A 26,278-nucleotide genomic window follows, 5' to 3' on the forward strand; every position below is an offset into this window, starting at 1 on the left:
TCTGTGAAAATACCATTGTTATTTCAATGGTGATTGCATTGAATCTGTAGATTGCTTTGGGTAGTATGGACATTTTAACAATATTTTTGTTATCTGTGAGCTCGAGATAGCTTTCCGTTTGTGTAGTCTTCAGTTTCTTTCATGAGTGTCTTAAAGTCTTCAGAGGACAGGTTTTTTGGTTTTTATTACTGTTCTTTTTTCTTTTAATCTCTTTAGTTGTTAATTCCTAGGTATTTTATAATTTATCGGTGCAATTGTAAATGGAACGGTTTTCTTAATTTCTTTCTAATTGCTTGTTATTAGTATATGGAAACACAAATGATTTCTGTATGTTAATTTTGTATCTGTGACTTTACTGAATTTGTGCGTTAGTTCTCATACTTTTTTGATTAAGTCTTCAGGGTTCTTTATATATAGTATCCTGTGTCAGCAGATAGTGACAGTTTTACTTCTTCCTTTTCTATTTGGATGCCTTTTTTTTCTTTTTCTTGCCTAATTGCTCTGGCTGGGAAAAGCTTTTAGTTTTTTACCATTGAGTATGATGTTAGTTTTTGAGTTTGTCCTTTGTGGCCTTTAGTATGTTGAGATGTTCCTTCCATACCCACTTTGTTGAGAGTTTTTATCATGAATGGATGTTGAATTTGGTCATATGCTTTTTCTGCATCTTTGAGATCATATGATTTTAATCCTTTGTTTTGTTAATGTGGCATATCATGTTGATTTGCAGATGTTGAACCGTTCTTGCATCTGTAGAGTAAATCCCACTTGATCGTGGTGTACGATTCTTGTATTGTTGGATCTGGTTTGCTAATATATTTTTTATCATTTTATATTTTTCATTATAATAAGCGTACTCTTTAATCTCCATCCTCTATTTCCCCCATCTCTCCACCCACGTCCCGTCTCGTAACCATTAGTTCTCTTTAGTTAAGAGTTTGTTTCTTGGTTTGCCTCTCTTTCTCTTTCTTGTTTTCCTTTGCTCATTTGTTTTGTTTCTTAAATTCCACATATGAGTGACATCATAAAGTATTTGCCTTTCTCTGACTTATTTCACTTAGTATCATACTCTGGCTCCATCCATGTCATCACAAATGGCAAAATTTCATTCTTTTTTATGGCTGGAATATTATGGTAATATTCCAGTGTGTGTGTGTGTGTGTGTGTGTGTATACACACACCACCTCTTCCTTATACATTCATCAGTTGATGGACACTTGGGCTGTTTCCATAATTTGGCTTTTGTAGATAATGCTGCTATTCAGGGTGCATGTATCCTTTTGAATTGGTGTTTTGTATTCTTTGGATACATACCCAGTAGTGCAATTGCTGGATCCTAGGGTAGTTCTGTTTTTAACTTTTTTTTTTAAAGGGCTCTTTAGACAAAGGTGTTTAGTATTTTTATTAAAGATTTTATTTATATATTTGAGAGAGAAAGTGCGAGCACATGCACAAGCTGGGGAGGGGCAGAGGGGAAGGGAGAGGCACAGGCAGACTCTGCACTGAGCACAGAGCCCCATGTGGGGCTCAAAAATCATGACCCTGAGATCATGACCTGAGCTGAAATCAAGAGTCCAACGCTTAACCAACTGAGCCACCCAGGTGCCCCTATTTTTAACTCTTTGAGGAACCTCCATACTGTTTTCCAGAGTGGCTGTACCAGCTTGCATTTCAACCAGTAGTGCAAAAGTGTTCACCTTTCTCTACATCCTTGTCAGCACCTGTTGTTTCTTGTGTTGTTGATTTTAGCCATTCTGACTGATGTGAGACCATATCTCATTGTGGTTTTGATTTGCATTTCCCTGATGATGAGTGATGTTGAGCATCTTTTCATGTGTCTTTTGGCCATCCATGTCTTCTTTGGGAAAATGATAGTCTTCTGCCCATTTTTTTTTTTTTTTTTGAGGTTTTTTTTTTTTTTTTTTTAAGATTTTATTTATTTATTTGACAGAGATAGAGGCAGCGAGAGAGGGACCCCGATGCAGGGCTCGATCCCAGAATGCTGGGATCATGACCCGAGCCAAAGGCAGACACTTAATGACTGAACCCCCAGGAGCCCCTTCTGCCCATTTTTTAATTGGATTATTTGTGTATTGAGTTGTATCAGTTCTTTATATATTTTGGATACTAACCTTTATTGAATATGTCATTTGCAAATATCTTCTCCCATTATATAGGTTGTCTTTTAGTTTTGTTGGTTTGTTTCCTTTGCTGTGCAGAAGCTTTTTATTTTGATATAGTCCCAGTAGTTTATTTTTGCTTTTATTTCCCTTGCCTCAGACATACCTAGAAAAATGTCCCTCTGGCTGATGTCAGAGGTTATGCCTGTGCTCTCTTCAAGAATTTTTATGGTTTCAGGTCTCATATTTAGGTTTCTAATCCATTTTGAGTTAATTTTTGTATATGTATAAGAAAGTGCTCTACTTTAATTCTTTTGTGTGTGGCTGTCCAGTTTTCCCAATAGTACTTCTTGGAGTGGCTGACTTTTTTTCCATTGAATAGTCTTTCCTATTATATCGAATATTAGTTGACCATATAGTTGTGGGTTGATTTCTGGGTATTAGTCTATTGACCTGTGTGTCTGTTTTTATGCCAGTATCATACTGTTTTAATCACTACCACTTTGTAGTGTAACTTGAAATCTGGAATTGTGATACCTCTAGTTTTGTTCTTCTTTTTCAGATTGCTTTGACTATTCAAGATCTTTTGTGGTTCCATACAAATTTTAGGGTTATTTGTTCTAGTTCTGTGAAAAATGCTGTTGGTATTTTGATAGGAATTGTATTAAATCTGAGTTTGCTAATATTTTGTTGGGGATTTTTGCATCTGTGTTTATCAGAGATAGTGGTCAATAGTTTTCTTTCTTTCTTTCTTTCTTTCTTTCTTTCTTTCCTTTTTCTTTCTTTCTTTTTTTTTTTTTTTGTGGTATTGTCTGGTTTTGGCATCTGGGTAATGCTTGTCCGGCAAAATGAGTTTGGGAGTGTGCCTTCCTCTTCAATTTTTGGGAACAGTTTGAGGAAGATAGGTACTAACTTTTCTTTAAATGTTAGAACTCCCTGTGAAGCTGCCTGGTCCTGGACTTTTGTTTTTTGGGAGTGTTCAAATTATTGATTGAATTTCATTACTTGTAATCAGTCTTTTTGGATTGTCCATTTCTTTGTGATTGAGTCTTGGAAGGTTGTGTGTTTCTTTTTCTTTTTTCTTTTTTTACAGTTTGGCACTTCGTTTTATTTATTTATTTCTTTATGTACTTATTTATTTTAAAATATTTTATTTATTTATTCATGAGAGACAGGGAGGCAGAGGCAGAGGGAGAAGCAGGCTCCCCACGGAGCAGGGACCCCCCCCCCTCCCCCAATGGAGGACTGGGTCCCACGACCCTGGGATCATGACCTGAGCTGAAGGCAGATGCTTAACTGACTGAGCCACCCAGGCGCTCTAAGTTTGTGTTTCTAGGAGTTTATTGTTATCTAGATTTTTCAGCTTGTTGTAATGTAATTCTAGTTGTCACTTATAATTCTTTGTATTTTTGTGGTGTTGGTTGTAACTTCATTTGTGATTTTTTGGGGAAGGTTTTCTCTTTTTTCCTTGATGAGTGTGATTAGCAGTTTATCAGTTTTTAAAAAGTCTTTTCACAGAACCAACTTTCATTCTATTGATATTTTCTATTGTTTGTTTTCTTTTAAAGATTTTATTTTTTTGAGAGAGAGACAGAGAGAGGATGGGTGGGTAAGGGAAGAGGGAGAAGGACAAGCAGACTCCCCGCTGAGCAGGGAGCCCAATGCTGGACTCGATCCCAGGACCCTGAGATCATGACCTGAGCCAAAGTCAGACGCTTAACCGACTGAGCCACCCAGGCGCCCCTTCTATTGTGTTTTGAGACTCTATTTATTTCCATTCTGATCTTTATGTTCTTCCTTCTAATAACTTTGTGCTTTATCTGTTCTTTTTCTGGTTCCTGTCGGTGTAAAGTTAAATTGTTTATTTTAGGATTTTTCTTGTTTTTTGAGTTAGGCCTGTATCACTATGATGGTTGATATGATTTCAGTCTTCAATTTGAGACTGGTTTTGTGGCCTAACATGTGATCTGTCTTGGAGAGTGTTCTGTTTACACTTGAAAAGTATGTGTATTCTGCATTTTTTAGGTGAAATGTTTTTTATATACCTGTTAAGTTCATGTGGTCTAATGTATTTTAAGTCCAGTGTTTCCTCATTGATTTTCTGTCCAGATGATGTATCCGTTGATGTAGGTGGGGTATTAAAGTCCCCTGTGGTTAGTGTATTGCTGTCAATTTCTCCCTTTATGTCTGTTAATATTTTTTGTGTTTAGGTGCTCCTGTGTTTGGTGCATAAATACTTATGAATGTTATATCCTCTTTTTGGATTGATCCCTTTATCATTATGTAATGCCCTTTTTTGTCTTTTGTTACAGTCATTGTTTTAAAGTCAGTTTTGTCTGATACTCCAGCTTTCTGGAATAGAAGATGGTTTTGAGGAATGTTGATTTTAGCTCATGGTGGAACCTGCTGTATGACTTCTGCTCTATCTGCTAGTATAGCTGGACTGCTTGTTTGTGCTAGAGTTTCTTCTAGAGTGTGAGGATAATTCTTGAATTTATATGCAAACATACATAAAGAGTAGCATCACAAACCCTGACATATTCATGTACCCGTCACCCTTCTTTAACGACTAACATTCTTTGGTTCTTGTTTCAAGGAGACAGCTTCTAGAATGTAGAGAGCTCATGGTATCAGAGAGCCTCCCCAGTGCCTCTGGGTTCTGACTTAAATGATGGCAGTGATTCCAGTGTAAGTCGGTTCTGGCAGATGTAAAGGGAAGTGAAGACTTGGAGCATTTATAGGAAATTTTTCTTGGCCTCAGAATCCTAGCTATAATTAAGAACCTACATGCACTCTGAGCTCGTTAGGTCTTCACTTAGGACTTTTGTTTGCCCAGAAATTTGGATGTGCTGCAGAAATAGAAGGGGAAATCATGTCTCTTTGTAGCGTATCGACATTGCTATGATGAAATGACACATGCAGATGACTCTTATAGTTTTGATACACAGGCTGCTCTGTGATGTGTCTGTGTAATCAAAAGAAACAACTGTTTTCAGGATCTGAAACACGAAGCTGAGAGGATCAATAACATAAATATACTTGTTTGCACTCCGGGTCGTCTTCTTCAACACATGGATGAAACAATATGTTTTCATGCTACCAACCTCCAAATGTTAGGTGAGTCTAATGAATTTCTAATGAAACAATCTGAGATTCAGGAGAGAAACCTCATAAATTTTAATGATAGAAATTTTTTATCTTAATATTTATTCAATAAAACATCTGAGAAATAACCTGAAACAATTTTTTGGCGTAGAAGTTCTGAACCCAGAGAGTACAAATAGACTTTTCTTTTTTTGAACAAAATGGTCAGAAGAATATAAGTAGTTGTATATGAAATTAGACACTAAAGTATTTGACACTGCTAAGAATTTATCTTTTAAGCTATATCCACTTCTGGTGATATTACCGAATGTGGTTATTATTATTATTATTTTTTTAAATCAAATCTTTATTTTGTAATGATTTTGTAACAATTGCAGTGATAGTACAGGAAGCTCCTTTATACCCCTCCGCCAGTTTCCGCTAGTGTAACACCTTATACAACTGTGATACTTTTGTCAAAATGAAGATTAACATTGGTCCATTATATAAATTCCAGACTTTATTTGGATTTCACCAGTTTTTCCACTAATGCCTTTTTTTTCTCTTCTAGGATCCAGTCCAGGAGACTAGATTACATTTAGCCTAATATATATTTTAAATGTTGGAGTTCACCTTGAATTTTCTCTTTTTAGTTCTTGATGAAGCAGATAGAATCTTGGATATGGGCTTTGCTGATACCATGAATGCTATTATTGAAAATCTTCCCAAGAAACGTCAGACTTTACTTTTCTCAGCTACACAAACCAAATCTGTAAAGGACCTTGCACGTTTGAGTTTAAAAAACCCTGAGTATGTCTGGGTTCATGAAAAAGCAAAATATAGGTATGTACTATTTGAAACCATGTTTGATTTAATAGAAAAATCACTATTCTTTTTGTATAAGAATTAGACATTTTAAATTAATACTACTTTTTTAGGAAATTAGACATCATTTTATGTGTTATGAGATGTGGAACCATAGTAAAATGTATTAATTAAAATTATTTAAATATTTGATGCATCTTTATATGTGGGAATACTCTAGTGCAGTCTTTTTCAAAATGTGGTCTGGGGAACAAATACCTTACAGGTATTTAATAACTACCCCTGCATAAAATGAGGGGCAATGGGGTTGTGTGGCTTTGTGGGAAATGGGTTGGGGGAAATGGGTTTTGAAGAGTATTTTGATACAACAAGTGGAAGTTTGTGTATGTATGTTTGGTATGAATCATTGTAGAATGTGGACATACTTGACTTGCAGAAATATTTTCTGGTGAATGTAAGGAGAATCTGTGTTGAAGATCTCAGTATGGATTCAACCCTACCATTATCTTTATCTTAACTTCTATTTTTCCTATGAAATGTTAGTCTAAAAAGAAATAGATTGGGGAAAATGATGGATTATCCTCTTGGAAAGTTTTTAAATTCTGAGAATATGGGCCTTGAGGCCCACATGAACTTTGTTCAGCTACTAGATGTCTAGGATTAAAGAAAGCCCTAGAAGAGGCCAGACTCCATGCTTCTAGGTGATCTTAATGGATGAAATTTGAGGAATTTGAGTTCGGGTGTCTTTGATTATCAAGAACTCAGGAACAGCATAGCAAGGGATTCCTAAGGTAGTTTGCTCCTTAGCTTAATGGTCCTTGTTTGTAAGGTTGTATTGAGATAGCTATTGCAATTCTTGGTACTATTAATAATCTAAAGATTGTCTTGTTCTTTTTGCTGTTTGCTTTCTGCCTATTTTCAAGACTCCTTAGTGTTTTTACCAGACACGAATTTTTCAGTCATTAGATGGTCTCTAAAACTGTGCATAATTTAAGGTAATTGTACATGGTATCCCTGTTGCCAATTTCCGTAGACAACAATGGGTTATTATTTATAGATCAGAGTTAGAAAAAACTGAATGCAAATACTGTCTATTTGATAAATGATTTTTTAAAAGATTTCATTTATTTGAGAGAGAGATTGAGAAAGTGCATGAGCAGGGAGAGGGGTGAAGGGAGAGAATTTCAAGCTGACTCTGCTCTGTGTGTGGAGTGCCATGCAGGGCTTGATCTCATGACCTTGAGATCGTAACCTGAGGTGAAACTGAGAATTGGACACTTAACCGACTGAGCCACCCAGGTACCCCCATAAGTGATGATTGAAATGCAGGTCCATCACTTATAAAAAATGGGGTTTTCAGAAACCATGTCTCCAGTGACATAATTGACAACTGTAGGCTGTATGGTAATGACCGTGGCACTCTAATCTCTTGTTCACCAGAGCGCTACAAAAAGCAGATACTGTTGTGAATTTTGTCTCATGTCATTATTGAAGTTTTTGCTCTAGCCGTTAATTTGGTTAAGACACCATGGGAAAAATCATAGGCAAGAATATTTTTAAGACATTTATCTGCTCTCAAATCATGAAGGACCAGAGAAGTAATTTAAAAGTTAGATCTTTCTGAAGTTGTGTTATGAGGGTATACTTAGAAAAAGTATACCAGTATGTGTTCTTTATACTGCTATTGTAGTGAAATGGTGTTTCTAATGATTTTTTTTTTTTTTTGAGAAAAAATTGTGTTTGGATCGTTGTAATTTGCTGTGTTTTACAGTGAATATAAGTTGAATTCTGTGGTGAATTATGAACCATTTCAAATTTGAGATGGATATTCTGAGCTTATGTTATTAGGTGCATACAAATTTAATATTACATTTCTTGTTAGCATCATTAATTACTATGAAATGTTGCTCTTTATCTCTACTAATACTTTTTGCCTTGAAATCTAGCATGATATTAGTCTCCCTATAGCAGCTTTCTCTTGGTTCATGTTTGCATGGTGAATCCTCTGTTCATTTACTCTTTACATTATATATCCCCTTATATTTTAAATTTGACTTTGTAAGCAACATATGGTTCTTTTACCAGGTATGACAGTTGCTTTGCAACTGGGGGATTTAGTTCATTGATCTATAACTTAACGTATTATTTAAGTCTCTACCCCTTTCCATTGTGCCTTCATTGTGAAGTATTTTAATTTCATACATTTTAAACTCCATAAGCTGTTATTTACTTTTTGAAACATCAATATTTATTTAGATTTATCCAAATAGTTATTCTTTATGATATTTTTATTTCTTGTGCTCAAAAGAATTTCCTTTTATTTTTAGTTCAGGTTTACTAGTGGAAAAATTCTGTTTTGATTTTTCTGAGAACCTTCTTATTCTTTATTTTTGAAGGTTATCTTGGCATGTTTTTTCTTCGAAGTTACCTATCTATTGTTCTGACTACTCTTATGTCGAAGTTAGCTGACAGTTTTCTTGTTCCTTTGAAGATATTGTGTATTGTTTAAGATTTTCTTGTCTTTGATTCTTAGTGAATTCATGAATGATTTTTTCGTTTTTGTTTTGTTTTGTTTTGGTGGCAGGTAGATGTTGTAAGAACAGATGACCTCGATCTGGGCTACCCTGGCTTTTAGACTCTGGGGCTGTTCTATTTCTGTTCTGTGTTTGTTCTGCCTCGGTCCTGGCTGGGATTTTGCCTTCCGGAGGTCTCAGCTGGAAGGTGTGGGTTAGCAAAGCCCTTCCATCCTGGCAGGCTCTGAACTTCATAGCCCTAAGATTGCCAGGATCTCTGCTCAACTCTGAGCTTCCCAGTTGTTGTTTTTTGCTTGTTTTCACTCATTTTGCTGTGTTTGTGTGTGTGTGTTTAGTTTAGGAATTGTCACACCTCTCATGGGAAAATTGCATGAAGAATTTAAGATTCAGTGTTTTGTGGCTCCTTCTCTCTAGGATCTTGGACTGCCACATATAGGCCTAGGTTGCTACTCAGCTCTCCTCTGTTATGCAAATCAGCAGATGCTTTGAGGGAAAAGTGGAAATTAATATGGGGCTTGCCTCAGGGGTATCTCTTTTTCAGTACTTCAAGTACTAGCTGCCGTGGTTGCTCTCTGATGTCTTCTGTTTTTTTTTTGTTTGTTTGTTTGTTTTATATTTAATCCAGCCTTTATAGTTAGTGCTATAGGCCACCAAAGTATTAATCTGATACAAACAAACTGTTTATGCAGGAATGATAGCTTTTTAATCTTAAAGTTTTAGTAGCTTATGATGATTATTGCCTAGGTCCATTATTTCATTAGGATTTGCAAAATTGTGATAATCTGATTCTATTTCTAATTTCTAAAAAGTTCTCTTTCACAGTATATATATGTGTATGAGAAATTTGTTGGAAAGGCATGCTGTTAATATTTTTCTAACTTTTTTTTTTTTTTTTTTTTGTGCAGTCTGGATTTCAAAGCTAACCAATGTGGCATATTTTTAACGTTTTTCCTCCTCTTATTTCCATAAGCACCCCTGCCACTTTGGAACAGAACTACATAGTTTGTGAGCTGCAGCAAAAAATAAGTGTGTTGTATTCCTTTTTGAGAAGCCACCTGAAGAAGAAAAGTATTGTATTTTTCTCCAGTTGTAAAGAGGTACTGAATGATTAAATAATTCATGTTGAATCATCCCTTTTAAAATAACAGATTTCAGTTAGATAAATAGCAATTTCTTCTCCTGTAAAAAATACAGTGGTAGATGTGGTGAGGAGTATGATAGATAGGCGTGGTATCCCTCAGTGAGTACTGGTAGAACAAACCATTGAATGGCTCAACTAACCACAGGTCTTTATAATCTGACACCTACCCTCCATGAATACTGAACTGAATATGCCATTTATTTCCGTGCTTTGATGTCCTTGATCATGATGATCTCTGGAATGCCCTCCCTGCATTCCTTTACACTAATGCTGAGAGAGTGTTGAATGTCCTTTAAGGCTAAGCTCAAATGTTATATCTGGAGGTCCTTCTGTGATACTCCCGACCCCCTTGTTATAATAAGCAATTTCCCCCATCCTTCTATAGTGTATATGTCTTTAATTTAGTTACACATTTGTTTAACAGTAGCCATTTGCTGTGAATAAAGGATTCAATGATAAATAAGAAAACTAGTCTCTTCCCTTAAAGAGAAGGGACCTTGAGTGATTTTTATATCATTTTCCTCTCTATATTTCAGATTACCTGAGGATATATAGTTGGCATATAGTAGGTAGATTCCAGATTTGTCGCTTTTTGAGTACTTAACATGGTAAATATGCTAGTAAGTTTCCCTCCAGCTTATGGGAAAGATAAGTACTGGCCTGTCTGTTGTACTCTGTCCTTTTTCTGTCTTTACTCTTTTTAGGAAACCGCTTCATTTCCATGGCTTTAAATGCCGTCTGTGTTCTAACACCTGGCACATCGACATCTTAAGCCCTGACCACTCTCCTGAGCCCCAGACTTGTGTATCCACTTGAATACTAGAGATTTCCAGTTGAGTGTCTTTGAGGGCATCTCAAGTTTAAAATAAGAAAAGCAATTTAGGATTTCATATCCTGAAGATGTACTCTCCCCCGTCTCAAATGACTGAAACCTTAATTGTTGCCTGTCTTCATCTCATTGTCAATATATTGATAACTCTCATTAGCTCTACCACCTCTCACAAAGCCTCATGCTACAGCTAAATCTAAGCCATGCTTAACTTTGTCTTACTCGTGGCTGGTCTCTGCATTCCCACACTTTCTTTCCTGTAGTTGTTGCACATTCTAGCCAGAATGATCTTGCAAAATCATCCACCTCAGCGAGCTTTTTCAAGAGCAGGGATTTAAGGTCAGTTTTGATTCAGGAGGTGCAAACTGCAGAAAGTTTTCATGGACTCAGCTGACACTTCCTACGTTTACATATGCCCTTTTTTGAGCTTGGTTTGCCCGAGAACACATCTGTCATCTGCAAGTTCACCTTTCCCCTCTCCCCTTTTCATGCTAGCCCTTTTAAAACCGCAAAAGAAAGGCATGAGTCCATCCATCTGTAATCTTATTGGATTGTCTCAGGACCTGAGAACCTTCCTGGCACCAGGCATTGCTGTTCAGAAAGTGAATGGCTCTAAAGACAAGGTAACGAGTGTTTTGAGGTTCAGTTGGCTTGCCATTCTTTTAACAAAATTTGTAGGGATACTTAATGGACTTATTAGCTGTGGATTATTAGAAATTTTATTTATCATTGTTTTGAAATATAGGAGTTCAAAGAGTTAAAGTTCTTTCCAGTACATTTTCTTTTTTTTAAACTTATTTTTTAAATTCCACTATAATTTTACGTATAGGGTTACATTAGTTTCAGGTGTATAATATAGTGGTTCAATAATTCCATACATTATTCAGTGCTTACCACGGTCAGTGTACTTAATCCCCTTCACCTGTTTCATCCACCTTCCCTCTGGCAACCACTAGTTCTCTATGTTTAAGAATCTGTTTTTTTGTTTGTTTTTGCCTTTGTTCACTTGTTTTCTTAAATCCACATATGAGTGAAAACATATGGTATATGTCTTTCTCTGACTTATTTCACTTAGCATTATACCTTCTAGATCCAAGTTGTTGCAAATGGCAAGGTTTCATTCTTTTTTATGGCTGAGTAATATTTCATTGTATATGTGGCTCACCTATTTTTTATCCATTCATCTCTGCATGGACACTGTTGCTTCCTTGTCTTGGCTTTTGTAAATAACGCTGCAGTGAACATAGGGATGCATATATCTTTTCGAATTAGTATTTTTGTTTACTTTGGGTAAAGACCCAGTAGTGGAATTGCTGGATCATACAGTATTTCTATTTTTAATTTTTTGAAGAACCTTGGTATTGTTTTCCATAGTGGCTGTACCAGTTTGCATTCCCACCAGCAGCGCACCACGGTTCCTTCCAGTACATTTTTTGTTTTTTTGTGAAGAGATTTTCTTAACATGCATATTAGAAGGAGAAAACAGGAATAAAATAATGTGGTACTCTGTCTCCATCTACCAATTAGTAGTATTCATTTATTATGTAAACTAAAGAAGAAATAAAGCTAACAATCAACTCCATTTATTTCTGTATAAGAAGAGATGTAATAACACCCAATGTTGTATAACAAAATTATTATGTTTACTCTTTTTGTTTTGCCTTTTTTAAAAAAAAAATTTATTTAGGGAGTATGTGCGAGTTGGGGGGCAGAAGGAGAGGGAGAAGCAGATTCCCCGCTGAGCAGGGAGCCCAATGAGGGGCTCAATCCCATGACCCTGAGATCATAACCTGAGCAGATGCTTAACTGAGTCATCCAGGCGCCTCTTTGTTTTGCTTTTTATCAAATTCTAACATTTCTTGTTCTGGTCAGTTCTATACTAATGAAGTAATAGCTTAGTCTGAGCATCTTTAATAGCTTTATGGCCACAGGAAATTAGAAATTAAAACTGATATTCATTGTTTTATTGTAAATAAAGTTGTAAAGAAGTTGTAAATATTGATAAGATAATCAAAAGACTTTGAAGCACAAAACTATTAAGATAAAATTCTGTGGGGTCAGAAAGTTGACATAAGAGTTCAAGGAGGAGAAGAAATGCAAAATTTCTTTCCCTTGAGGAGTTTATTTTGTCTTTAATTTTTTCAAGGACTTAACTTTTTTTGTAGCGGTTTTAGGCTCACAGCAAAGTTGAAGGGCCTTCTTTCACACATGAAGGCATGGCCTTCATTATTTTTACATATTTTAAAAATTGCTACTTAGAATCTATTGGATACATGTATAAGAAGTTTATTTTAAAATCTCAGCATTTATAATATCAAAAATTATAGTTTTGCAACTAAATACATTTGGAAAAATGTCAGCTATCAAGTTGAAAATGTAAGGGGAGCCTATTTTTAAAAAAAGTTCTCATAGGAAATAATGTGAACAAAAAGTGCTTCAAGACATCAACTCTAGACTGCATTGCCCTTTCTCTGCTCCACATTTTTTAATTGGCGAAACTTGTGCTCCTTAAAACATTTTGCTGTTCATCTCATAAGCTTGCTGTGGTGCTGCTGTCCGGAACTATCAAACTCCTTTCTCTGTTCATGTCTAGGTTCAGTACCTGTACCGAGTGTTCTGCAGGCTACGTCCTGGCATCTCTATCCTTGCCCTGCACGGCCGCCAGCAGCAAATGAGAAGGATGGAAGTCTACAATGAATTTGTCCGCAAGAGAGCCGCTGTGCTCTTTGCTACTGATATTGCTGCCAGGGGACTGGGTAAGAGCTTAGCAGAAAATATTCTGGGGCCATGGGTTATAGAATTTGCTTATAAATGGATGGATTTGGGAATTCATAGTTTCACTCAAAGAATTGGTCCTTCTTCTTTTAGAAAAACAAGTAAATTGAATTAAGGCTCTATAAGTGAAAATTTTGGTCATATTTTCATCTTTTGTGCTTATTGTTTATGAGAATAATCCTAGAGTCCTGAGGAGCCCACAAAATTAAAGGAGGATTAAAGGTTTAAAGATAGGAGGAAAAACTGCTCTTGTTTTTTTGAATATTGGAAACTTGATAAAATATGACAGCTCAGGGGCGCTTGGGTGGCGCAGTTGTTAAGCATCTGGCTTCGGCTCAGGGCGTGATCCCAGCGTTCTGGGATCGAGCCCCACATCAGGCTTCTCTGCTGGGAGTCTGCTTCTTCCTCTCCCACTCCCCCTGCTTGTGTTCCCTCTCTCGCTGGCTGTCTCTCTCTGTCTAATAAATAAATAAAATCTAAAAAAAAAAAAAAAAATGACAACAAGAAAATTTGAAGTCCAGTTTTTCACCAATTTTTTTTTATTGTAAAGACATAATTTATTTAAGCTTTCAAGAAGTCACCAATACTATTTTATAGCTGGTGGCTTTGTGGTGGGGGGATGGGGTATGGAAGTAATTACAGGAAATAGAAATATGAATATACAACATGAGAATAAATAGGGGATAATTTAAAATTTTCAATTACTTTATGTTAACAACTGTGGCAGATTTTAAGCACACACAAAGAATATGTCCAGTGTACCCTCATATATACTTCCCAGCTTTAGTGATGATCTTTTTCATGATCCCCTTTTTCTTCCCATTTCCTTGTTCGTCGTGAAGTATTTTAAAGCGTATCTTAGACATCATATCCATTCATTCCTATGTGACTGGAGGCCGTAGCCAAGTATGCATATTTTTAATGCTGTCTAGCCTATGTTGTCATACCAAGACTTGGTAAAATCAGCATTTTGTATTTAACTTGTTTGGATCATGTAATTGTCTGCTGAGAGAAGTGGTGTACCAGTTGTCTCTGATCTTTTACTTTTGTGTTTTTAAGTTAATAGTTAAGATTTGCTTAGTTTGTGATCCCAGTTCTGATTTTTCTCAACTGTCCTAGCAGATGTCCCGTGCTTACTTTTCCAATAATTCAAACGCAGTCTGTTTCTCTCCTCCGTCTCCAGCTCTTGCCCAGACTGGTTGCTCCGTAAACTTCATGCACATTTGTCATCGACTCTTCTATCCAGATCGCTTCCTCTTTCTTAATTTATTTTCTCATTTTATTTTTAAAAATTTATAGTCTCATTTTCTAGGGGTGCCTGACTGGCTCAGTTGGTGGAGCATGTGACTCTTGGTCTTGGGGTTGTGGGTTTGTGTCCCACACTGGGTGTAGAGATTGCTTAAAAATAAAATCTAAAAAAATAAATAAAATCTCATTCTCTAATAGCTTCTTCAGTAAGGGTGCATGGGGGGCAAATTTGAGTTGTTATAGGCATTTCCTATTCTTGAATGATAGTTGGGGTGGGAATAGAATTCTAGGTTGAAATGACAGTTTTTGCAGTAATTTTCATATATTGTTTACACTCAGTACCACTTTTATATTATGGTAGTTATTAGACCCACAACTGTGTTGTCTAATGTGTTAGTAAACAAGCATATACATTACTATATCAAAAATTTCAATAAAAAATAAAACAGCTTATAACTGTTTTCTATGTATTTTACCTTATGCACATAAAACCATTCTGAAAAGGGCTTCATAGGCTTCAGTTATAGTACAGAAATGTCAAAAACCTCTTTAGCTTATTTTAAAAAGTTTATATGAACATATTCATAAGCTATATATAAAGTAGTGGGTATAGAAAAAGTTTACATAAACAATGCTGTAGATGCTAGTATAGGACTTGCTTTTGAAGTCTTCCCATTTTTTTTTTATGATTTAATTTTTTTTTTTAGATTTTATTTATTTATTTGACAGAGAGAGACAGCCAGCGAGAGAGGGAACACAAGCAGGGGGAGTGGGAGAGGAAGAAGCAGGCTCTTAGTGGAGGAGCCTGATGTGGGGCTTGAACCCAGAATGCTGGGATCACGCCCTGAGCCGAAGGCAGATGCTTAACCACTGCACTACTCAGGCGCCCCTATGATTTTATTTTTAAGTCATCTCTACATTCTCCATGGGGCTCAAACTCAGAATTCAAAGATCACATGCTCTACTGAGCCAGCCAGGTGCCCCAAGTCTTTCAGTGTTGACATATAAAGATCCAGTGTGTTTTGTAGAGTGTCTCATGGTATGAATTGACCCATGCCTGGAATAATGAACATTGAAGTTTCACTCTTTTTATTCTAAAAATGTGCAATGAATATTCTGATGCTCTATTCTTAAGTAAGCATCCTAGAATTTCTTTAGAATACACCAGTATCCTTTCAAAACTTTTTTAACTGTTTTTTTTTTTTACTGAATTATCACATGCACATGGGTCAAAATAAGCTAGGTTCCCTAGTAGGCTCTACACCTCCTCGCTCTTCAGAAGCAATGCCTTAAATTTCTGTTAGTCCTTTTTTTGGTATTTAGTTTTATATTTTGAAGTGACATTCTTACACTGTACTTCTTAATTTTTACCAAATTTAGAAAAATTACCAGGGATTTCCTTTTGTTACCTCTCTGTCATTCCTCTTCTCCTACCTCTATCATTGTTTTTGGTTTTGTTTTGTTTTGTTTTAGTGCTCAGCCCGTTTCTGTGTTATAGAAATTGATCTGAAATCCTCACAGCAAAATCCACAGATGATTAAAGGTAGTTCTTTTAAGGAGTTGAGAACAGGGTGTCTGGAAATGAATGAAAACTTCTGTAGCCAGATATGTGTATGGAATAATTATTGCTGAGAAATAAGAAAAGGGACTTAGAAAGACATCATTAATTCAAATGGAAATGGGAAGAGCAGGGAAAGTAAAGTTTCATTTAAATTGAGAACTCAGTTTTTTAGTTCACCAGGAGCCCATGAGAAGTGGTTTCTTTTAGGTTATTAAATATCAGGGTATTTCCTTATTTGTCTGACACAAAGCAATCTCTTCTGTGTCAGATACAAAATAATCTTCATATTCAAATGCTATTTATCAAAGGAGAATTGTTTATAATCTCTTGGTTCATGCAATTCATTTTATTTTTAATAAAGTTCACAGATTTTGATGTGATGGAAAGCCCTGGCAAGTGATACTCTAAAATAAAAATAGTGGGTCACCTGGGCGGCTCAGTCAGTTAAGCGTCTGCCTTCCGCTCGGGTCATGACCCCAGAGTCCTGGGATGGAGCCCCCTGGGATGGAGCCCCTCCTCTGGCTCCCTGCTTGCAGGGAGTCTGCTTTTCCCTCTTCCTTTCTCCCTCCCTTCTCCCTCCCCCTGCTTGTGCTCTCTCTCTGTCAAGTAAATAAATAAATAAAATCTTAAAAAAAAAAATAGTACAGCAGGCTAGATCTTGAAACTGATTTCCTAACTTGACATTCCTTCTGTACAGATTTCCCAGCTGTGAATTGGGTTCTTCAGTTTGATTGTCCAGAGGATGCCAACACATACATTCACAGAGCAGGTAGAACTGCCAGGTAGGTGTGCTGACTCATTTCTTTGCTATTGCAGTTCAGAGGTGTACACTGTTGATAGAATGGTAACTGGTTAGCATCTTTCTGGAGAGCATGTGGTAAGAATTATGCAAGCGTTAGAGTTCCTCCTCATACCTACATTCCACATTGAAATACTGATTTTAAGAAAACAGAGATGGGTAAACTTGCAGTAAAGATGTTCATTTTACTGACCTTTGTAACTAATGGTTAAGAATTGGAAACAATCTAAATAATGCTAGTAGGGTTATGAGTAATTACGATTAGCCACAGATGGACTGTTTCTTTGGATTTACCTTGTACCATTTACTTTCTCACTGAAACTGGATAAGTATTTACAACATGGTTGTCAGTGAGACATTGATACTTGATGATGCAGGAGACACCAGAGCACCACCTGCTGGTCTGCCTGGTCCAACAGACACTTCCGATTTTTAAGTCACAACTTAAATGAGCTGAATGGTTTCTCAGAGATGGATCTTTAGACACAAGATTTAAACCATCTTCCAAGCGGTTAGTGTCATTCTCCAGCAGGCTTGCTCTTCTGCTTGCCCTGTGTCCGTTCCAGCAAGAAGCCCCAAGTGTCCCCTGTCCCTTGTTTATCTAGTAAATCTCCTTAGTGTGTAGTTATTTTAAATTGATTTGAATCCATAGTTTTTGGATGGCTTTAAAGAAAAAAAATTTTTTTGGTCATAATTGGTGAATTTTGTTATATGTTTTGGCTGATGTGAAGGTTTTTCATGTCCTTTTGTAGCCTGAGAATAAGTAGAGCTCTCCTTCTGTTCATTTTTAATCTTCATAACATGTTTGATTGCTTGATTCACATTTACCTTGTGGGCCATTAAACATGGGCTATAATCAAAATGTACTCCAGCACATTTCTTTTGTCCAGCATGAAGGGAGGGAATAACATAATAGTGAATGATAAAGCTATTTAAAAATAGCATTTATGTACTTCGGGGTCAAAAGTGTTTTTATTGCAATTAACAATATAATTTGAACAAGCAGTGGAGTTAGAAGTGGGTTCTGTATATGGTGTCCTCGTGCCTTCAGACAGACCTGCCTGTAGACTGGGGACATTTTGATTTCTTGTGGGGTCTAAGAAAATGGGGCCTGGGTAAAAAGAGGTCTTGTTTTCCATTTTAGAGGAAGGTGGGTGGTGTATCCTTGATCTTCGTATTGGGTACATGTGTAGGTTATCTTTCATAGTGAGAGTCTCAGAAGTGGTAGGTAGTGGTTGGTGGAATGAATGGTCCTCCACTGCTTCACACTCTTCAGTAAATGTGTAGCATGTATGAATTTGTATATGTACCTGTGCACACATTCGCATTTTAGATGAAGTGGGACATGGCTTCTCACGAGCATACTGCTCTAGTGGCACATGGGCGTATTAGTTGTGCCATTTGGTGTTGACATAGGGCAAACGGATTTCTTTATAGAACACTTTTATTGATTGATTTGATTTGTCAGAGAGAGAGCGAGAGAGCGTGAGAGTGCACAAGCAGGGGGAGAGGCAAAGGGAGAGATAGAAGCAAACTCCCCGCTAAGCCCCCCCACCCCCCATACTCGGGGCTCCATCGCAGGATCCTGGGATCATGACCTGAGCTGAAGGCAGACGCTTAAGCAACTGAGCCACTCTACAGAACTCTTTTAAACAGTATTTTACAATTATTCTTCCTCTATGAAGATGATTGGACATCTCACTGCATCAGAAAACAGTTCACCAGAGAGCGTTATTTCGGGGTCTTGGGTTCCCAGAGAGGTGGTTGAAAATCTTATATAGTTGAACATACCAGGGTGAATGTTAAATTGGTCCTAATGACGAGATGAAGAGTAGCTACAGCAGCATCACAATTGTGTTTGAAGAGATGATGCTAATTTGAAAAACTATTGTAATGCAGTTTCTGATGTCATTAATTTTTAGAGTATAAGTCTGTTTGATCCCTTGTAACCAATTAAAAATGTTTTAATCAACTCTTTTAGATGAATAGTCAGTGGAAATGTTTAGGATATGCAATGCTTATTTTTTCTTGGGCAGTTTAATAAAAAAAATAGCGAAATTGCAGTTTAAAAGTTGCCATTAATGGGCTTACAGATAATTAGAAAGTTTCGTGGGCCATGAGACTGGATAATTGAATTGAATAAAGGCTAAATTAAAATTTGAAACTAATTACAATCCTGTGTTTATGCTGTAATTAAAACTGAGTTGCCAGTGTTTACTTGTGGAAGTGAGCTATAACATATGAATATAGAGAAATGAATTCAGTGCTTTGTGGCAAAATAGCTAAAGTTTGAGGAATCTTTTTTTCCTTTCTGTGTTTTAGCTGAGTGAAAATAGTGATTCCGGTACTTGTCTTGAGGTACTTTGTTTTAATTGATTCACCTAAATTTCTCTTGATCCTTAGTATTGAGAAACGTTTTGTCTTTTTTCCTTAACCATTCACACCCCTTTTAACAAAATGATCTCATTTAGAGACAAGTGAGGCAAGGAATATGAACATAATTTTTATCAAGCTGTATTCTGTGAGGCATTGTACTTAAAAACGATTGTGTTTAGGGCTTGCAGTTTTTGGTACTCATCAAACCAAGCTTTTCCATTTCTTAAGATAATATCCATTTGAAAATAAAAAATTTGGAAATGGAAAGTAGGCATACATCAGATACTCCTTTTTTTTTAATTTTAAATTATTTTTTTAAAGTAGGCTCCATGCCCAATGTGGAGTCCAGTGCAGCACTTGAACTCACAACCCTGACGTCATGACCTGAGCTGAGATCAAGTGTTGGATGCTTAACTGGCTGAGCCCCCCAGGCACCCCACTCACCCCACTCCTCTTTTTTTTTTTTAATGCTTTTGTTTGGGGAGTAGAGTTCTGTGGATGGAAGGTGTGAGTTATGTATAACTGTTCGTATGTAACTGCTGGGAGTTTAAATATAAAAGGTGAGTGTGCCTGGCTGGCTTAGTCGGTAGAGCATGCTACTCTTGATCTCAAGTTCATCAGTTCAAGCCCCACGTTGGGCCTAGAGCTTACTTTAAAAAAAAAGATGAGTTCATATATGGGCAACTGTTGTTTTCCAGAGTCGGGTTAAAATAATTCCAGCTGAGCCTTACTTGCCTGTCTCAGACTTTGTGAGCGATGTAGATAGCAGAGTGTGGTTCCACGAGGGGGCAGCAGAGGCCGTCTCTTTGCATCGCACACTCCCTGGCAGCAGTTTAGATCAACAACAGCAAAGATGAAGATGCAAAGCAGTTAAAATTTCTGCTGTGATAACTTTGAAGAGTTAATGGTTTGTGGAAAATACTGGTACTTTATGGAATAGATAATAAAGAGAATTTTTTAAAAGTGTCCTTAATTGTTTTGTAAACTGAAATAATAAAAGTGAAAAGACAATTTCCATGAGCCTTAATTTACTGAAGGTTACTCTGAATATGTTAGGTATGAGATGGGAGCAATCTTTGCTAGTAAAAATTCTTGCTTCTTTAATTCCTTTAGCTTAGAGTTATGAAGATCCTATCTTCAGCCTGCTTCTTCTAGGTAGATAATGCTTCTTTACATTGCCTTCTGCCTTGGTCTAGTTGCTGTTTAGAATTTAAAGTTTTTTTAAAAAGGGCAAAACTAGTTCTTTATTTTGCATCAGGAAGCATTGAGCTGGGATAGAGACGGGCCAGGTTAGCTACAGAGGTGAGTAAGTGGGCTGATATTTTTTAGGAGTCCTCGGTTAGCTCCAGGCGCTTCCCCCTTGCTCTCCAGCTGTCTGTTTCCCATACAGCGGGCGGGGTGATCCCTTTAAACACAAGTCAGATCCTGTCATTCCTCTGATGGTTTCCTGTTCACACCGAGTAAAAGCCAGTGACTTGCTATTATTCAACCCCGTCCAACCTTACTTTCTATTCCCCTCTGCCCCATGCTGGTCGAGTTCTTTCTCCTTCATGCTGGGCATGTTCCCCCCATCCCCCATGGTCCCTTTATGTTACTGTTTCTTTTGCTGGAATGGTTTTTCCTTGAGCATCCTCATGGCTATCTTTCTTAACCCGAGCCAGCCACTCCTCTTCACCTCACTCTGTACTTTCTTTTTTCCATAGCACTTAATACCTTCAAATATACTAGAGCTTTTCCTTATGACATTGTTTCTGTTTCTCTTCACTGGAATGTAAGCTCCATAAAGGCAAAGAAATATGTCTACTTAATTGATATACCTACCCCAAGTGCTTAGAACGGGGCTTGGCACAGAGTAGACAATTGAGATAACACAATTAATTTATCAAATCAGACTCATGAATCAGAGCTTACCCGAAATTAATTAATCTACTGCAGTATAACAAATTACCCCACAGTGTAGTAGCTTAAAGCAAGAACCATATATTATCTCACGGTTTCTGTGGATCGGGAATCCAGTGCAGCTCTGTCGGGTCCCCTGGCTGCTCATCTGGGTCCTTACAAGTCTGTTTTAGGCACTACTTTTATATGTGTTTTCTTCTTGTTTTTAATGTATAAAAACTTAGTTTAGTCTTTTTTTAAATTCTGGGGACAGAGTTGATAGACTCTAATGATTTCTACCCTTTCTCTGTGAACTCTTTAAATCCTTGTTCTTAATCAGTTTGTTAGAATCTTTCCATGCAACACACGTTAGCCAACTTGATTTCTTTCCAATTACCATGAACTTTGTTTGTCAAACTGTTGAGCCTGTTGTGGTGTACCTCCTTGTATTTCCAAGATCTAAACGCTACATGTGACTTTATTTTTCCCAGAATATTTCCCAGTCTGTCCTTTTCTCTTAAATCTAGTGTAGAGTCTTTAGGTATTCCGTGAGTCAGAGATCCCCTTTTTCCTGGAATAAGCACTCCTTTGTGCCACGTTGTGCAGGAGGAACAGAACAGTTGGAGTCTGATTCCCGTGGCCCTCTATGTGCATGTGCAGGGCTGACTGCACTGTTGTTGCTCAGTGACAGACGCCATGGGGCTGGTTGCCACAGGTAAGGCTAAGGTGTAGGGAGGAGAAAACGAGATGCAGGGAGGGGGACAAAAAGAAGGCTGTGGGATAGCAGAGTGTACCCAAGAGTTGTCTCTGTTTGTCCACCTCCTGGTCCTACTTATATTGTGAACAACGACTAGTATGTTAAGAATCACAGATTATGCTAAGTGAAGTAAGTCAAGCGGAGAAAGACAATTATCCTATGGTTTCACTCATTTATGGAACATAAGAAATAGCAGGAAGATCGATAGGAGAAGGAAGGAAGAATGAAGCGGGGGGTAAATAGAAGGGGGAATGAATCACGAGAGACTGTGGACTCTGGGAAACAAAGTGAGGGCTTCAGATGGGAGGGGGGTGGGGGATTGGGATAGGCCGGTGATGGGTATTAAGGAGGGCACGTATTGCATGGAGCCCTGGGTGTTATATGCAAATAGTGAATCATGGAACACTACATCAAAAACTGAGGATGTACTGTATGGTGACTAACATAACATAATAAAAAATTATTATTAAAAAAAAAGAATCACATGTATAGAACTTTAGATTCTGAAGGGACCTGGATCATCTCCTTCACACTGTTAATTTATAAATAAGAATATATGGTGATAAAGTGACTCATTATCCAAGGTTATAAAGCTAATGAATAGTACAGCTGGGGCTCGGATTCAGTTCTTTTGACTCTAAATCCAGTCTGCTTATGCAACCCCTGGTGGTTTGTTTGCATCTGTTCACTCACCAAATATTTAGGGAGCAGTTTTTAGGTACAAATGTATGGTAGGTAGGAAACGTGCATTCATATATGTCCTCAACTTTCCTGGTTGAGATAAGGAGAAGTACCGTAACATTGATAGTACTAAGATGTGTGCGTGAAGTGAGGATGACAGAAAAGATGTAGATTTTAAAAGCATATACATTTTTTTGATTTTTACTTCATAATAACTTGTGTTTTGTTATAAAAATAGTGTTTATTCACTGTATAGATTCTAGATGTTGGCAGGACATGCCACCTACATCTCACCACCTAGAAACATTTTCACGTATGTGTGCATACGTATTTTTTAAATTACAAAAAGGAAATTATTCTAACAGATTCTCTTCCAACCTGATCTGTAACTTGGAGAACCAGGCTGGGAGAACTGAGAATAGCCAGGCAGTTGTGAGCTCTGCCAGATCTTGCAACAGCAGTAGTTAGACGTCTGAATGGGCAAAGTTTAAGGGATACTTAAAGTCTCAGCTAGAGTGAAGTTGGTGTGTTGGGGAATAGGCATTGGAGTAGTTGAGGACTAGTGGTCATTGGGTAGAAGGCAAATTATTGTCAGAATGGCAGGGCTTTTCTACTTCTTCTGGCCAGAGTCTGTTTCGAGGTTATTATTTCAGTGGAAGAATTACCATTGGGACCCAGAAGTCACGGGCCTGGGTCTCCCAAGTTTAGCTAGAAATGTTAGCGAGCTGTAGGATGTGAAGGTAAGCTTCTTGGTGTCAATCAATCATAATCAACCTATTAAGGATCCTTCTTTCTGGAGGGAGTCCTGGTAGAGCTGAAAACGATAGTGAACTGGAAGTTTACGCCTCTGATATATAATGATTAGCCAGTGGTTTTTGTTCTAGATTTCTGGTGGGGCTTTTTTTTTTTTTTTTTGGATAGCTTCTTGATCTTTCCAGAAATTTATTTGCCTCTTCTACCAGTTGCTTGCATATAAAAGACTAGCAAATTAATGTAAAATGAAGTTTCTCTTAAATTCTAAAGGGCTGCATAAATGTAACATGGTATTACTACTGACGGTGAAAATGAGATTTTTTTGTTGTGTTTCAGATGCAGGGCTTTTTATTTGGTGCCTAGCATGTTTCTTACAATAACCTGTCGAATATGGAGTTCCAAAATGTAGATCTTGTGAAGAACGTTTATTTCTCTTTACACATATACCAAGCCTCAGTCCTTGGATATTGCTTTTGAAATATAAAAAGCCAGCTCATGGGTAGATAGACTATCCTTCGAAGCATTTGGAAAAAAAAAAAAAAAGAAATGTACTTCTGGCATCTTTTTAGATATGTTTTTATATCGGAAATGAAAGCTTACTGGAAATTTTTGGGTATTGGTGTGGGGGAGGTATTTGTGCTTTACGTTGTTGTAGGGAAAAGATGTGTGTGATGTTGAATAGGCCACATCATCAAGTGGCCAGTGATGATCTTTTTGATAGATGCTTGCCTTGTGGGATTCGACTTTGGACGTTTTTTCCATTTTCCTCTGGGAATTTTGTTCTTTTAAATATCAGTGTTGCACTCTGTCCTAACCTTGTACAGATCTGTCTTTTAGCTGTTACAGTTGTAAAAAGTTTGAATATGGCCCTTTTGTGACTTGAATCCTGATCCATTCTTCCAGATTATCCCTGGTTGGGTGGATGAATGGGTAGACAAGATAGATGTAATGATTAAGGCTTATTATTCCTACTTCTGAGTCCGTCTGATGATCCAAGGGCTTCAGTGGTGCTGTTTTGATACCTTCGAGATTTCTCTTTACCCCTGTACCAGCTTCGGAAGTTGAGAGGCTCTCAGAGACCTTGTCTGCTCTGGGTGTCACCTCACTACTTCATATACTAGTGATTTCTGCCTTCACAGATGGTTTAGTCCAGCGCTGCTTAGGGGAAATGCTTTAAATTCATATTTCTTCATAGCAAATGATGATGAAACATTTTGAATTGTAATAGTTGGTGTAGAAATATAATGAGGAAGGTATTTGGTATTAGTTTCTCATTTATGAAACAGTAAAAGCAGTAAATGTATGTTCAGCCTTACTCCTTTCTCTCCCTGTTTAATACACATGCATTTAGAAACCCTAGAAAAAGCTAATAAGGATGAAGGAGGTGAAATTATCCACTGGACTTGCTCAAATGCTGCCTTTTCTCCCTGGAAAACTTGACTCTCCCCTAATTTGGACTAATTCCTAATTTTTTAGGTCTCTGCTCCTAGATGTCATTTGCTCAGAGCAGTTTTTTTGACTCCTGGACAACATTCAGTAGAGCTCTCTATTATGTCTTTACAGCTTCCGGTATGCCTACCGTAACACTCCTACCACTTTATTGTTAGTTACTGCTTTTGCTGTCTGTCCCTGATAGTCTGTAAGCTCTGTGACAGCCAGAACTATGTCAGTTTTAGTGCCTGGCATTTAGTGGCCCCTTCAACTTTTGTTTAATTTATGAATTAAAGAGAACTTTTAGCACTTTTGGTAGATTTTATTTCATACTTTTCTGTGTGTGTGTGCACATGTATACAGATGCTTCTGTAAAGGTATTGTACTGGCATTTCACCTTGTGTGTAGGAGTGGAGTTTTGAAATCAGCATGAGGTGAAAATTACTCTTCTGTCTTTATAGTACCCACAGTAATTCAACACAGCTAGTTTCCCCCTCCAGTGTTCAGTGATAAAATTGTCCTTACATACAGTGATGATATTCTAGCTCTCTAGACACAGGCGTCCAGAGCCGTCCAAAACCAGACACTGATGTCCCTTTCTGGCACTCTTTTCTGCTGTCCATTTAGTTACTCTGGTTTCAGTTGGATTTCTGCTATCTTTAGTTAACTATGTTTGCTTTGTATTTCTGGTTTCTCCTCCTTTGTTCATGCTATTTCCCCCTTTGGAAGACCTTAGATTTTCCCTTTTTTGTTGACTTTTAAGGTCCTCCTCAGATTCCATCTGCCCTGACAGGTTTGTGTTTCTCTGGCTGACCCCGAGTGGTCTCTTTCCACTTCTGAGTTTGTGGCATTTATTGCCCTTGGTCGTCCTTTTACATTTAGTAATGTACCATCTTGGGGGATGTTCTGTGGGATCTCTTGCTTTTGTGTGTGTGTGTGTGTGTGTGTGTGTGTTCTCTAGGCAGCTAGATTGTTAGATCACTGAAGACAGGGATATTCTTCTATTTCTTTGTGTTGTTCACAGTTTATGCCTGTCACCTTTCTCACTAAATTATTTATTTATATATGAAAATTTGCTCCTCATATTATAGCATGAACCCTGAATAGAGTGCTTTGATGAGAATACCTTTTCTTTTGTTTCTTTTTAAAAAAATTCCACAAACCCCAATTCCGTTTTGTCGTACTGCTTGCACACAATGGCTGACACTGAGTTATCACGGAAATCTGTATGCGAGTGGCACAAAAAGCTTAAGTACTCTGAGTGCACTGTGGCCCACTTAAATAGAAATTTCTGGTGGTATAAAATGAAATAAGAATTTTACTAGGTAAGGGACGAGAAGTGCATGGATTGGAGGTTAGGTTTTCATTTGAGTAGAGATCCATTTCTTAAAACTGATGCCACTAAACAGTGTTACTCCCAAGGTATAAAATCCCCAGAAAGATGATTTGATTTCCTTAATGTATTGGGTACCATGTTTCTTAAATTACT

At 37.3% G+C, this 26,278-nt stretch overlaps 1 protein-coding gene across 1 annotated transcript in view; it reads left to right on the forward strand.

Annotated features, from left to right (window-relative positions):
• DDX10 (DEAD-box helicase 10) overlaps positions 1–26,278 on the forward strand; it is a 257,415-nt gene that overhangs the window by 12,354 nt on the left and 218,783 nt on the right. Inside the window, exons 5-9 of the mRNA XM_026505809.4 lie at positions 5,114–5,234; positions 5,855–6,044; positions 9,531–9,657; positions 13,124–13,286; positions 16,812–16,896. Of these exons, the coding sequence (XP_026361594.2) occupies positions 5,114–5,234; positions 5,855–6,044; positions 9,531–9,657; positions 13,124–13,286; positions 16,812–16,896 (686 nt within the window). The remainder of the gene's footprint in view (positions 1–5,113; positions 5,235–5,854; positions 6,045–9,530; positions 9,658–13,123; positions 13,287–16,811; positions 16,897–26,278) is intronic.

The sequence above is a fragment of the Ursus arctos genome, unplaced genomic scaffold, assembly GCF_023065955.2.
Source record: "Ursus arctos isolate Adak ecotype North America unplaced genomic scaffold, UrsArc2.0 scaffold_22, whole genome shotgun sequence".
Lineage (NCBI taxonomy): Eukaryota > Metazoa > Chordata > Mammalia > Carnivora > Ursidae > Ursus > Ursus arctos.